Here is a 14,505-nt window from a genome sequence, read left to right as displayed (position 1 = left end):
CCTCAAAAGCTATAAAATCTGAATGTATAACCAACCGTTCCATCACGAGTTCAATCGCCACGCCAATAATGATGATTTGAAGTATTTAAATTGTAGCATAAACTAGTAATCCCAGGAATAACGCAATTTAATCAAGAAGTATTAGATGAGCACAAACGAGTGTACTGTATTTGAAATTCGAAATCAAAACAGTCATCAATACAAAGAAATCATTGGTTCAACCGAACATCACAAAATCTTATTCGAACCAGTGTAAATTATGGTACGAAACTGTCAGTTATTATTCGTCTTTAGTAAAAAACGAAATCATCATTACATTCATCCAATCCACATGCAGTGGTTCTTAGCATTTGTTCAGTTGGAAAGCTACGCATCGAGGTTTTGTGGTTTTATTCTAAAAGATGATTGGACGGAATGCTTCCATCTCTTCCTGAGATTCTTAGGAATTCTTTGAGTTGACCCGGAGGCAGTCCTCAAACCACCCATTCCTAAACTCTCTTGTGTCAGACTTTCCCTCCCTATCTACTTTCAGCTTGATAACTAGTTTCGTGCGGCGTCCTAACTTTCTTCGTGTCCAGTAATTATGAATGCCTGTCTCATTTCCTGTCATTAAAGAATCTGCACTTATCTCATCTGACTCAATCGTTCATCTGCCATATTCAACGTCCTTATTTCGCTGTGGATTTAGTTGATTTGTCTAATCCACACTCCAATAGTCCCACCGACTTTTTATAGAAACGTTTCCTTCTCTTAATGACTCCAGGTTCTCAATGATCTTTTCCAAGGTATGACTTCATGAACATTTTATCAATCATGGTAAAACTTCGGATATCTTGATCTTGTCTGTGCCCATCCATTAGTATATGTGGAAAAACCTAACCTTGATAAACTTACTCGAAATCTCTGACTTGCATCTTATGATTCATTGCAACACGCTTATGAGAATTGCTGTTGCCCAATTTTCAACTCATATTGTACTTCAGTTGTTATTGACTCATATTCATGATGGCGAAATGTGAAACTCACAAACAGTCCGAGCTGCCACTACTCAAATAGCGATGAAAAATATATTTCTTCCTGAAGCAATATTAAGTATATTAGTAACACATAGTGGGGCCGGTTACACGAGAGACGTTTTTCTGATACTGTATGGTGTAACCCATTTACAGATCCACGACATTCTCAACCTGACAGTTTAGCAGATAATTCCGTTCAAACTTTAAGGAGTGATAGCACATCAGTGGATACAAACATCCTTAAGGAGCTGGAATGGTGAATCGCCAATTTCTGGCTTCAATATTTCAATGAATAACATTCAATAACTCATAACAGTCAGGCTGAACCCATTAAATCTTGCGTACTTTGAACTAATGCAGGGAACAATACATTATCAGAAGTACAGTTTTATGTGAAAAATAACTACCGACAATCTACATGAATTGAAAATCAGTGAATGGGTATTCGGACGGCAAACCTTTTCGATCTAAATGACCATTTAGCTCACAGCAAACGTATAGACTAGGTGAAGATTAATGATGTGGGTGATTCCGATTTGTTCACGATCATTCTCTGACTAATCCTGATTCTGAAGATGATTCTTAACTTCAGAAAGCTACTTCTAATATTGTTTCTAATGATTCCCCTGTTAATAATTCTCTTTTAATAATTCCGTATTTCATATAGATGAAGGAAATAAAAATCGGAATGCTGAACAATTGAGAAGGCCTTATAGAATTGTAAACCAACTCATAATGCATTCTAGATACATAGATAAACGGTCAACGTATGACAGGAGTGTTGAGTAACAAACACACATTCTGTACAAGTAAGTGTTTTCAAATGTCTTTAAAACAATCATAACGATACAATAAAATTTCAAAATCCAAACTTCAGATTCCGGTCCTTGATTGTATCTTGTCGAAGTTCTAGATTGATTGAAATAAGTACTATTTCCTCACATAATTTAAATTCACACGAATTTTGATGAGCTAACTATAGAAACCTCTCATAAAACTTCCGTATTATTCCGATTTTTCTAACTGCAGTTCCAAAAGTCGTCCAAAAATTCATACTTTGGTTTCTAACAATTATGTATCCTCTAATATTTCTAGTTGGGCATGGTAAAAGAGCTTTTTCAAGATATAACAATACACAGTTATTAATGATTTAATAAGAAGAACTCTAGAAACCCAAGTGTAAGTTTATGAGTAAAGCGAAAGGTAAGAAATTGCACTTACGACGAAGTGGCATATAGGTTAACGAAATGATGACAATTGTTTTCAAATGAGTGTTAATTGTAAGCTCGTTCTGGGGCTACGATCACAAACGAGTTCCCTTGATAATGGAAGGTTCTTCTGTACGTGATGGCACCAACAGCGTAATGAAAAAGATCAAATCCGACGGTTTGATTCCACGTAGTGTAAAATGGCTTAATAGAATGCTATGACACCATTTCAATTTTAATCGCAGGCGGTGGCCAATAAAGCAGGAGAACAAACGACGTAGTTGGCGTTTAGTTTTTGATAGAAGCGGTATTGAGCATATTTATCAGTAAGGCCAAACAATCAGATCCTTTTTACCATTGACACAGAGAAGCCATAGTTACAGAATATACACTTGATTAAACATAATGTGTTACAAACAGAAATGTAGTCATTCATTTGTTATAAAAACAATTGAATACACGTGTCACAATACATCTTCCACCAAACCACCATAGTATTTTTGGTTGAATGTATTCACGTTCATGAGTTTGTGTACAGTTATAAGCGGCCGAAACAAAGGGCTATATTAAAGTCACGTCGATAAAATGCTATCGTACTACACAAATGTAACCTCTCAACCATGATACAGTTGCTTCTAATACAGGTGCTCGGAACTTAACAGTGATATGCACTTTTAAACTTAGCACCAAGGTAAAGGATATTTCCATGTCATGATTTGGCATACAATCAGGCAACTCGGATTTGCGATTGTTATACAAACCATTTTAAGTCCTTGACACTTCCGAATCACTGATCGTGAACCAGAACAAAACCACGAAATTCCCACTGGCTAATGTCCAAACAACAACATGACCAGTTATTCTTAACGGTTTCTCAACATCGTTACCAAGCATTGCATCGAATTGACAATCACATAAACTGGGTAAAAAAAACTTGACTAACCCATCATTAATAACTCGGTCGATAAATTGACCGTCACTTGTCATTAACTGATGTTGTTCCCTCGTAGTTGTCTTTATCTTACATAGAAGATTTCGGTATATTTTTCTATCAGTTTCCCATCAAGCAAACAGCTTAGATCTTTGTCCGTTTCATCGAAGGTTCAGTGTCACGATCAACCGTGAAAGTCACCAATGCGTAATTATTATTGTTATCTTTACTCAATATTATATTTTTAATGCAAAGTATAACCTAATTACAGAGTACTTCGACAAGCTTCTTCTCACTACTTCTTGGTGAGTAATGACAATAAAGACTTAGTGATCTCCAGTTAAAGGTCGGCAGTTCACGAATCGATATCTGAAGGATGTACAGTATTTTCGATGCATAAAGATAGCAAGCACGATGATTCCGGATTGGCTTTTATGTCACTTGTACCGAGATAGGTTGTTTCGTAAACACATCTGTATAGGTTTTACGATTGATAGACATAGTGATGTGTTAAAAAAGATAAAAGCAAACAACTTGTCGAAACATCTAGATGTAATCAGTCAGGCAGACCTCTTGAAAACATTACTGTCGAATTTACCACAACATTGACAACAGTTCATGCCATTATCAATAATTTCGGTTAGCAGTTGCACTACACTTGGTTACAACCTATGCTTTCCCTCATAATCTTATAGTCATTGTTTACTGTTTACCATCTTATGGAGATTTGTTCAACTGAAAACACACAAAGTCGTATGGAATATAAACTTTACCAAATTCAGCTGTTCATAATCACTTCATTTCACATGAATCAATTTCTATCTGTCACCAGACATTGTCGGTCAATCAAGCAGATTGGAAATTGTTGCTTCTATCCGGTCGAGTAATTACCCACTGATATTTCAGTGTTTACTGCGCTTCCCCTGTATCGAATGTAGACAGATTTCACATGAAAATACGGTCATCTTTATCTATCGTCAGACATTTCCATTTCAAATAAAAGCTCTACATAACTGACTAGCACTTTATTCATTTTTAATGGATATAATTATGTTTGCAAGTCACCACAGTTCTCTCATGGCAGCCAACCTCAATTTTTATATTTGTCTGAAAATGAGATTACAACTGAGAGATTCGGGATGCTAGCTCGAGCAGGTGCGAGTATAAAGAACAAATCGCACCTGTGTTATAGAATAACTCTGTGAAACTTCACCCTATGTAGAAACAAAATATTTTGAGAAGACATGTTAAGATGTTTTTATATTATACCGTTCTTCATTGTCAGTTGCATGAGAAAGTTTGAAATGAACAGTCTGTCATGAGATAAATGTAGTGACTTGCGAATGTAATTATAAAGATTTTATTACCTTTACTGAATCATCGTTGATGACACAGGGGAAACGTTTTGAGCTGTGCTCGCCAAAGTATTCAATTGTCTGAGTAATGAGTGGAGATATACACTGCGAGTCACACGTAAAGACTTTTAAAGGCTAATGCCGTTCCCAAGCTCAAATAAAAAACGATGGTTGAGAATCATGTAAGCATTAATCAGAGGACTAATAGAATAATAGGTTAACATATGTGAATAATCGTAATTGCTGATTAATAACAGGCTGCTTTGTCATGACATCACTGTCTACATCAACTCATCTTTTCGTAACATTTAATAACATGATACTTAGTACTTCTGAAGGACACATTTAGGCTGAAGAATGAATAATATGTTCAATATGAGTAAAGACAAGTTATACAGAGTTGGCTGGATAATCATGGTCGGTGGCTTATGTTCCTTGAGGAGTGACAAGCGGAATGAAGTGAGCAGACATATTCGGCATTTCATTGCATTATCAATAAAAACCTGTTATTTATCGTGCCATCTCGAACTAACTACTGTGGCACCCGTTTCATTAAATCAAGGAATCACAGATATTCTGTAAATACACTTTGACATTGTATAATCTCCCGTAACTGACCTTCGGTTGAATAGTATTTTCAACCTGCACAGCTACTTGGATCAAAAAACCTGGGTTACGTGGTCATAATCAGTATCATCGTTCAAGGATGTCGAACAGATGACTTGGTTGTAGTTTCTGCCCAACAAGTTCACATTATTAAATGGCTCAAGGCGTACCGTGTAAACGTCTGTTACAGGGTGAACAACGCTAGTCAACAGATGGTTACTGAATAGCCTTAGACGTTTTGGGGACTGTGTATTCTGACGGTAAGCATCAGGAACATTTGTCATTAACATACTAGTAGATACCACCACACCCAGTGACATTATTTTTTTCCTTTGACCATAAGCTTTCTCAACATGTTGCTTTCCATTAATGTATGGCACTTATACTGTCGGCTGAAACTAACAATGTTGACATTAAGCACTGAATGTCGATATAGATATTCAACGTAGAATTTATTTATGGCCACACTGGATCATTTAAAGGATACCTATATGTAGACAAGATATTCGATTTAGTCCTGTTATGAACATTCAATTAACTACTAGCCCACTGTATTTGCAACTAACAAGATCACACTAATCGAACTAACCTTGTAACAATGAGGCTCTGGTAAGTCTCGGTCTTGTCTGAATGAACACTGTAATGGTTCAAATGTTTATGGATGGAATAGAAGAAGAATGTGTTTAACGATTCTACATGTTTAGTAGCATTCAATCACCGATACCTCTAGACAGGAACCTAGATATAATAACGATGAAAGAGGAAAAAGAAATCGGTAACTAATGGTAAGATTCTATCCATAGTCCATAAGAATATGTCAAGTTTTCTTTTAAAGGACTCCTGAGAAGTCTCTTGGACTAGCTCATTCGGCAGCGAATTCTAGCATTTGACAACTCTTAAGGAGTAGAATTAGTGTCTAGAGTTCGTTCTGCTCATCCTCATTCACAAGATGGGCCTACACCAGTGAATGAAGATAACCGACAGCAACAGACCTTGAACAGGCGATGCACTACAACAATCTGCGAACGGAAACTGGATGATAGAATAAGCCTTCAATAACGTCCCAAATCTACGGTAAAATAATTTAATAACAGTCAGCAAATATTAAAAATTAAGTTGATCTATTCAATTTATTTATTAGGATACTGAATGACAGAAGTAAATATTGGAGACGAGTTTTGTCGAATATGTTTTCTCACAACGTCAATGTTGTTGCAAAATAAAGGAATAAAATAAAAGTAGTACATCACATGTACCTGTAGTTCTTTAAAATTGTCATGAGCTAAAATGACAATTACAAGAATTTTTTTCATGATAATATAGGCCACCTAAGTAGGTTATCCATGTTGAATGATTGGGGTCAAATTGAGTTAGACACGAACAGTGTAAGTTACAGTTAACTTTGAAGTCACTTCTCGCGGTCTGCTACTAACGTGGATTATCACTTCGTCGAGGTACTATGACTGCTTTGAAGACCATATAACACAAACGACTTTTTTTACAAAATGTATTGGCAATTGTAAGTACGAGAATTCGCAACCACCACCTCATGGGCCCATACATGTTGTGCGATGGTAATTCTTTACCATGACGGGGTATCGATGAATCGTTAGACATACAGTGGATCAACTGCCGGATGGTTTGGCTAAGACTCAGTGCCACTTACTCTAGGATTATAATGCTCAACCAGTTGACTGGGACAAATACATTCGTTTACACTGAAGACATACCAACTTCCGAAAAACTCCAAAATCGGATTTGACTAATGAAGTCAATTGACCAGACTACGTTTATTGAACGCTATAGAGGCAACAGAACTGTACTTAAAAGCATAATACTTGTGCAAACGAAACAACTGATTTTCATTAGCTTGTTTCAAACATCTTGCATATTGAGTCGTGGAGAATGGTGTTTGAGCTCACTGTGGTCTTCTGCCGCGCAGTTTCGAATTTCCTGTTCCTCAGCTGTACAGATGGCATTGAAACGTACATCTAAAGTAAAAGCATGTTTAGTGTTTTCTTGCAGCAGAATTGTTCCATAAAGGAGTTACAGTACTTTAGTGTAGATCCTCCAACTCAGTATTCAGCTGGTCCCTGTGAAGATGGTCATAAGTCAGTGTACGTTTTCTCAGTTAACATATAATTTTTTTCTGGCAAGCCGCTATTATGGGACCTGTATGTACGTTTATTCTGTGATAATGTATCCGTAGGCTGATAGTCCATATGAAGGTGGAGTCTTTTCCCTGAAAACACTGTTTACCACAGATTAGCCCTTCAAACAGCCAATGGTTATATTGTTATATATTGTTATATTGTTTGTTCAGTAGCCTGTTTACTTGTGTTAAGGAGTGTATAGTCGGTTCTTCGGTTCTAACTTTGTGCTTGCCTGACTCGTTGGTTGACGAGAATAAAGGGATTAATTATCTCATTTTGACTTCTATGATGTAAAAGGCCATTACTAGTGTAAACTACTGTAGCAGAGCCAGGAAAGTGATGGCTGAATCTATTCTCGGTTCACAATTCTACTTCAGAAATCTGTACATATTATAGCTCTGGGGAACTCATCAGTCAGTTACAACGTAAAACTTCGTACGTACGTACCGACGTACATCAGTTCGAGTTGTCATACATAAGCCCAGCTGCAGTTGTCGAATAAAATCTCATAGTGGTAGAAGTAGTGAGAGTATAGACAGTAATGCGAAAGATTGGGGTTTGAACACGATATTCAAGGACTAAAATATAGTGAAAAAATCTGGGGAAAAAGAAGAAAGGGACGTGAAAAATTTAGGTGAACACAAGGAGTGGGTGCACGTGTGCTATTGGCAACGGCTTCCAACCATGTCATTCAATGTCTCTGACCAAGTACTTGATTCAGTCTTCCAGTTTATACACACGCATGATTCTAAAACATATAGAGTTCCAGTTTTAAGGTGGCTGATATTATAATGCGGGAAGGTGGTTTCTGTCTACTGGAAAGTCGTTAGCTAGACACATTTGTATCTTAATAATGATGGACACAGACTTTCCTATTCGAAAGTCAGATCACTATTAACCGAGCTGAGTTTACACTTGTTCAAACTCTCAATATAGAGGCCAACGCCTAGAATGTACAAACGTTAGTAAAGACTGATCAACTGCAGCCTTTAACAACAATGGGGTGATACAAACTCTTGCAAACACTAACTTATCCAGTTGTAACTACAAATCGAAGACATGAATACATCATATATTTGATGCATCCATTATTGTCAAGTGAGATGAATTTAGAAAAACTGATTATTTCCACAACGAAATCGCTGATACTATCAAATATATGGAAGAATGGTATATTCAGGAAGCAGGATGAAAATCCAAGTATAGTGAAAGGTTGACCCGCTGACGAAATATCAATTCACAACAGCAGTTAATTGAACGGTTCAGTAGATGAGGTTTTTGTAGATGCACTACTGCTAAACCAAAACTCATTGCACCATTCCTAATATACGATGTGTTGAAGCAACTTATCTCATATCTATCCTTTGTAAGAATTTCTACTGGCACAAATTCATCAAAATGTTTTCTAGAAAATAGGCGGTCGTTATGAAATCAACAGGCTCAAATCAGATAGGTTTCATAATTCAGCATCAGAATTTTATAACTTTTTGAAAGTAGCATTACTAAAAAGCCGAAATAATCACCCGATATAAGCTTGTGCAGACTGAAAGACTCAACAGCGAATAAATACAAAACACTTTATGTAAACTTCATGAAAAACCATAATGGTCAGTGTGAACACCTTGATTAACAAAAACACAAATGATGGTTAGCAGTGAATATTACCATTATACCTTCAGTTATATCAATCGGTGTAACTGGTAAATACATGATCAACCTCCTTCAGTTTTTCGCTATCAAAATAATCTTTCTGTTACCATTATCCAGATGATTTAACATACATTCAAGCTTGACTGGATAAATTTAAATTATTACATTATTTCTTTCATAGATTCCCCATGCTGAAATCGGTACAAAAACTATTTCCTTTACGGTCTACGATTTCTATCTATTTTCCAAACATGATCAGATTAAACAAATCAAAGTACCAAGAAGTGCTGTAGATTTGTTTAATGTGATTGAGGAATGGAGTGATTTAGGTCCTTCAGAAAGAGAAGGTGAATAGGTGAGTTTATGTGATCTAAGTAAGGTTCTTTATGAAAAAAACACCTGGAACTCTTCAGAGTAAATGTTTTACATCGCCTTGAGGTAAAAGAAAACATAATACTTAAGAATGTCATATTGTTGTGCTCCGTGTGAAGAATCCTCCTATAGCATTCCATATATCTTCACCTATATTATTGTTGGAACAGCAAAGTCAGATTTTTGGCTTAGTGATGTAAGCTAATTAGCTTAAAATTTATGTTTGGATATTACTTTTGACTAACTCTAACAATCTCATTTTAGAACATAAAATTCAGTCACAACAGTCACTATTCAAACCTTTATATATATACGGATTTTGGTAATTTTCAGTTGTAAAAGTTCTTTACAGACACATTCGCCATCTCTCTTTGTATTGGATTAACCGTCAATACTAATTACTACATTTATACACAAGCTAATGATTGTTCTCTATTTTGTGTAAATTGATCACATTGATTGATTGATTCATATAGACAGATTGATTCGTAGTAAACGTTGTCAATTTATGATCAAACATCAGTCGTGGATCGAATAAATCTGTAGAGCTTTGTGTGAAAAGGAAGCATCATTTTCAAATGTATCCTAATAACTAAATCTTAAGAGTTATTTCTGGCCAAACAATTGGGAGAAATTATATCACCTCGCATTTAATGTAGGGAACAAATATGTGATATAAGATTGTTTCGTGTTGAATAGGTCAAAAATTGTTTAGGTTGTACACTTATGACATGAAATCTATAATGAAATTCATCAACCGGGGACTTGTTTCTTCCTATGTGGACGTTCAGTCGATATATGAATGGTGCATTTGAAGTCATTTCCTGTGCGATAATCAGTTTATTTTGAACATTTATAATTAAGAAAATAAATTAAAAGGAGAGAGCATGGAACAACAAAGAAAAAACCATAAAAGTATGTCAGTCGAATATACCATAATGCATGTTTCATGTGATTCAGTGAAATACCGTTCATATCAGCTGCAAATTGAAAATATTAAGGTTTGACAGGGACAGTGTTGATGTTAAGTAACATTGGGTAGGTGAATTTACTAAGTGAATACTCTAATTAGAATGGCCTATATTTCAAGGTCCCTAAAATAAAACAAGCGAAATATGATAAACTTTGAGTTGCGGAATACATTTCTACAGAAGCGCTGACGTTCACTTTACCATGATATCAAACTCCAATCAATATTCAACACAAACATTCATATAATTAACAGCCAAATATATCTACTCAGAATATTCGGTAACGTTGAGTTATTCTATCACAGTGATTGATAAAGATGGTGACATAGAATGTGTTATGAAAATTGTCATTAACATGAATGATCTCATAGTCTCATAGTCAATAATTATGGGACGTATTATTTAAACGGGTCTACAAGCATCGCAATTGTTATTCATAGTTCCGTAGATTGATAAACAGAATACGTGAAAACTAGATAATTCCATACGACCAGTATTACTAGACCCATTTGAAATAAGATAATAGATGATTTCAGTGTTTATTCATAAGTGAATGAAGACCATCTATGAATGGAACACCGAACATTCCATTTTCACTACATTTTGTCTTCAGAAGTAGTCATATGTGAAATGACAATTTCATTCATTTTTGTTTTGTATGTGTCAGTGATTAACAGTCATATGAATGTAATAATAGACAGCGGTATTTCTCATTATAATGACATCTCATATCATGCTCATTACACAAAAGAAAATATCATATCATAGATAACATCTGGTGATAAACAAAACAGAGGAACAATGAATGATATTTGAACAACAACAAAAACAACGGTCAAGGTTAACAGACAGATGCCACTATCACATAATAGACACTCTTCTTATCATCATTATTTTTACTTTTAGAAAAATATTTCTTACGTGAAAACGCATATTAGATTGAAAGAAGCCAAGTAGTATTTGTGGTGATTCTACGTGGTATTCAAACACATTTTCGTGACTGGATTATCAAGTAACTGTACTCACTGTGAATAGTTTTTAGGAGGACGAAAGAAGCGAGCGTTATTTTCTGGTTAAACATACACTGTTCATCGAGAATAATATGTTCCGTTTGAACAGAGTTATCTTCTTAATCACTTGAAGTATACTTATCAGCTGTCAAGATCTGTATGTTGTTTAATGAAGAAGAGTTGAAAAGATGATTGTCAAGTTCGTCGAAATCGAGAAGACGAAATACAAGCAAGCAACGAAACGTTCAATCATTGAAAACCATTATTGAACTGATGACACTCATCACTATTCTGTGCGGGTCTTCATCACTTCATTCTGTGTGATTGTTTGTGCCAGTTTGTCAGTGAAATGTGGAATTTGCAATAAGAAGGCGTAGAGTGTGAATTTGAGTGTGTATGTTTGTGTGTGTGTTAATTATATAACAAATGACCAGTTGACATCTAATTGTCTAGATTTCTCAGCATTATTTCGAATAATTTATTCAAAAACGTGTAACGAAATCAGTCAACGAAGAAAGGTATAATGAACACATTGGTATGTAATACAGTACGTCACATCCACTTGACACTGTAGAAGCCTAATTTCGTTAGGCACCTCATTCAATTCACTTTACAGACAGTGTATTTCATTAATGATAATAACTTATGGAAATAATCATTGAGGTAATAAATTTCGAACAATCTGATCACATATATAGTTGGTACGAACATTTTATTATAAATATATAAGGTCTATTAGACTAGATATAGAAGGTAGAAAGAGACGAAGTTAATAATCTAGTTTTCTTTGATGTTTCGTTACACAGAAAAGAAAACATTTTCATCAGCAGTAGTGTGTGTGAGAAGATGTTTTTATCATGGCAATACACACACTTTCTAATCTTTTTACTCATTCATTTTGAGAGAAACTTAGTCAAATATCTGGCGAATAGATCTATGAGGATATGCTCGATCGATACAAAGAACAAGATGTTAGAGCTCATACATAATACGTCGACTAAAATAGATTATTCATGAGGCTTTCCTAATTAAGACTTGTGTGTAACAAAACAAGAAAATAGCAATATCTACAGTTGGTAAGAAACCTCTCTTCCTGAAGCTTCAATTCAACAGAGATGTGACCGACGATATGCTAAGTGGTGTGCTGACTAGAGCAGTGAATAGAACGTTTAGTGCAGTCAACCTCTGTCTAATGTACTCTATACGATCTATGGTCTTTCCTTAGCTAAAAGATAATTTATGCGGATATGCCGCTTCTATGTGTATCTAAGAATTCAGCTGCTCTATTTCACTTATGGTGTTTACTTAATTCATCTATACCACTGTTATTACTGACCCATAAACTGCCCTCATTAGTTTTATAATTTCGTACAAGCATAGAAATACTAAGATATATTAGAGTCAGGCCTCATCGCTTATAAGAATTATTCCTGATCACGATATAGGAAAACTTCAAGGATAATAAGGAAGATAATGCGAAAACGAATTGACACCTTATCTCTTTGAATAATGAGTCAACATTACCAGGTTAGGTTGAAGTTGAGCACAAACTCTTTTTGAATACACAAATGTGGTTCAAATTTGCGTATAACTAAGTATTCAACAAATAATTATGTACGACCATTTACACATTATGGAAACAACACAATAACAGTGTTAGTGTCAATACTATGACCTATTTCAATTTTATGTTTGGCAATAGAACATGATGGGTGTTTATCCTCTGCTGTAATCGGATCATTTGGTTTTATTTGTTTTCGCGACCATTTTGATAAACGTTCACACATTCAAATTTCATAACCACGATTACTCCTCTCTTATTGTTCTATTCAACCTGATGTTTGACACTAGGTTTTGGCATTCGAAATAATTTCTTTTTCATTTCCATCAGTAATTCTTAAGAAATTCAACGCCGGGTCAATGGTAATTTATTTGGAAGATGGATTTTATTGAAGTTTATGGTTATCATTTTCAGTAGGATTCTTGGACCATCAATTGATAATGTGAGTACGCTTACTGATTACTGAGCATCAGTCAACTTTATGTTTATCTAGTCTTTAATGTTGATTGAATTCTATCATCGTAGTTAAAAAATAACGAGTTGAATAACGTGTTGTGAGGAATAACCTGGTTTGACTGATTTAGAAAATCATGAGATGGATTTCTGTTTGAGGATCAGTAAGCAAGCAACTGTTCGAATATCTGACTGTGAGCGTGTTTATCTGTGATAAAGACTGGAGTGGATTCACAACACCAATACGAGCTTCCAATATGCAAATCATTCGTTTTCAACATACCTGTTTTATATGCCAACCAGAAAGACCTCATCACGACATAAAACAGGAAATAACGTTTATGCACGATCAAGCTGTAAAGTGGCCGCTTTTGTGCGGGACTGCAAATAGGAAACTGTAAATAACTGAAGACTAGTAAATGGAATGATAATTGTAGGTCAAAATGAAGTTTGTAATAAGAGGGATACGAATGTTCACAATCTAGTTGATGGGACATTATGCAATAAGAATGTAAATAATTTTCTCTCACCAATATTTCACAGAATTCGCCAATAAGTTGATCCTAACTAGGATATAACGGTAACGAACACTGACGAGTTTTAAGGCTTCATTTAGTTCGGTTGAGTATTCAGCACATGAATAAATGCATGAACGAACTCACCTCTTTCTTAAGTTAATGCGTCTAACCAGAAAATACTTTTCGAGTTCAATTATTCAAAGCTGTGGGACGGTGACCTTAAAACGGGTGAACGGGAAGAACAAGAGCTTTCACGGACGGAGTTGGCTGTAAACGTGACACAGTATTTTTGGAAGGCATGTTTATAACAAATGAAACAGTACACGAACATGATGCAAATGTCGAAAAGAAAACGGACGGATAAAAGCAATGATAGTGACAAATCGTACAATTTATAATATAAAACGGACTTACTAAATTGCACCTATAAATCAAAATTTTTTGAAATCCAGTCATGTATCATGAGTACTAAAGTTACATTCAAAAATGCTTATGTAAAAATGTACGTGTAAGTAATATCAAGGTGTAATAAATCCATGGCTATGACTTTCATTTGGATGTTATCGCGGATTGAGACGATGTGCGTTGCTTTTGTGAAACTGCATTGTATCGTCGGAAATTGATTCGTGTTCTCACGTTAGGATCATCAATTCTGTAAAGGCTCTACTTCATTTAATCGATCACCTTGACAAATGTTTTAT

At 35.2% G+C, this 14,505-nt stretch overlaps 1 protein-coding gene across 1 annotated transcript; it reads right to left on the bottom strand.

Moving 5' to 3' along the window:
- Nucleotides 1-14,023: 14,023 nt before the first annotated feature.
- On the bottom strand, nucleotides 14,024-14,260 carry Smp_204850 (unnamed protein product; the record flags this gene model as incomplete). The annotated part of the gene is made up of 1 exon (XM_018797198.1): nucleotides 14,024-14,260. One exon carries the CDS (start codon nucleotides 14,258-14,260, stop codon nucleotides 14,024-14,026), a length of 237 nt encoding a protein of 78 aa, XP_018646809.1.
- Between the last annotated feature and the right edge of the window lie 245 nt (nucleotides 14,261-14,505).

The sequence above is a fragment of the Schistosoma mansoni genome, assembly GCF_000237925.1.
Source record: "Schistosoma mansoni, WGS project CABG00000000 data, supercontig 0167, strain Puerto Rico, whole genome shotgun sequence".
Classification (NCBI taxonomy): Eukaryota; Metazoa; Platyhelminthes; class Trematoda; order Strigeidida; family Schistosomatidae; genus Schistosoma; species Schistosoma mansoni.
Note: the sequence above shows the minus strand (reverse complement) of the source record. Positions and strands in the feature narration are given on the sequence as shown.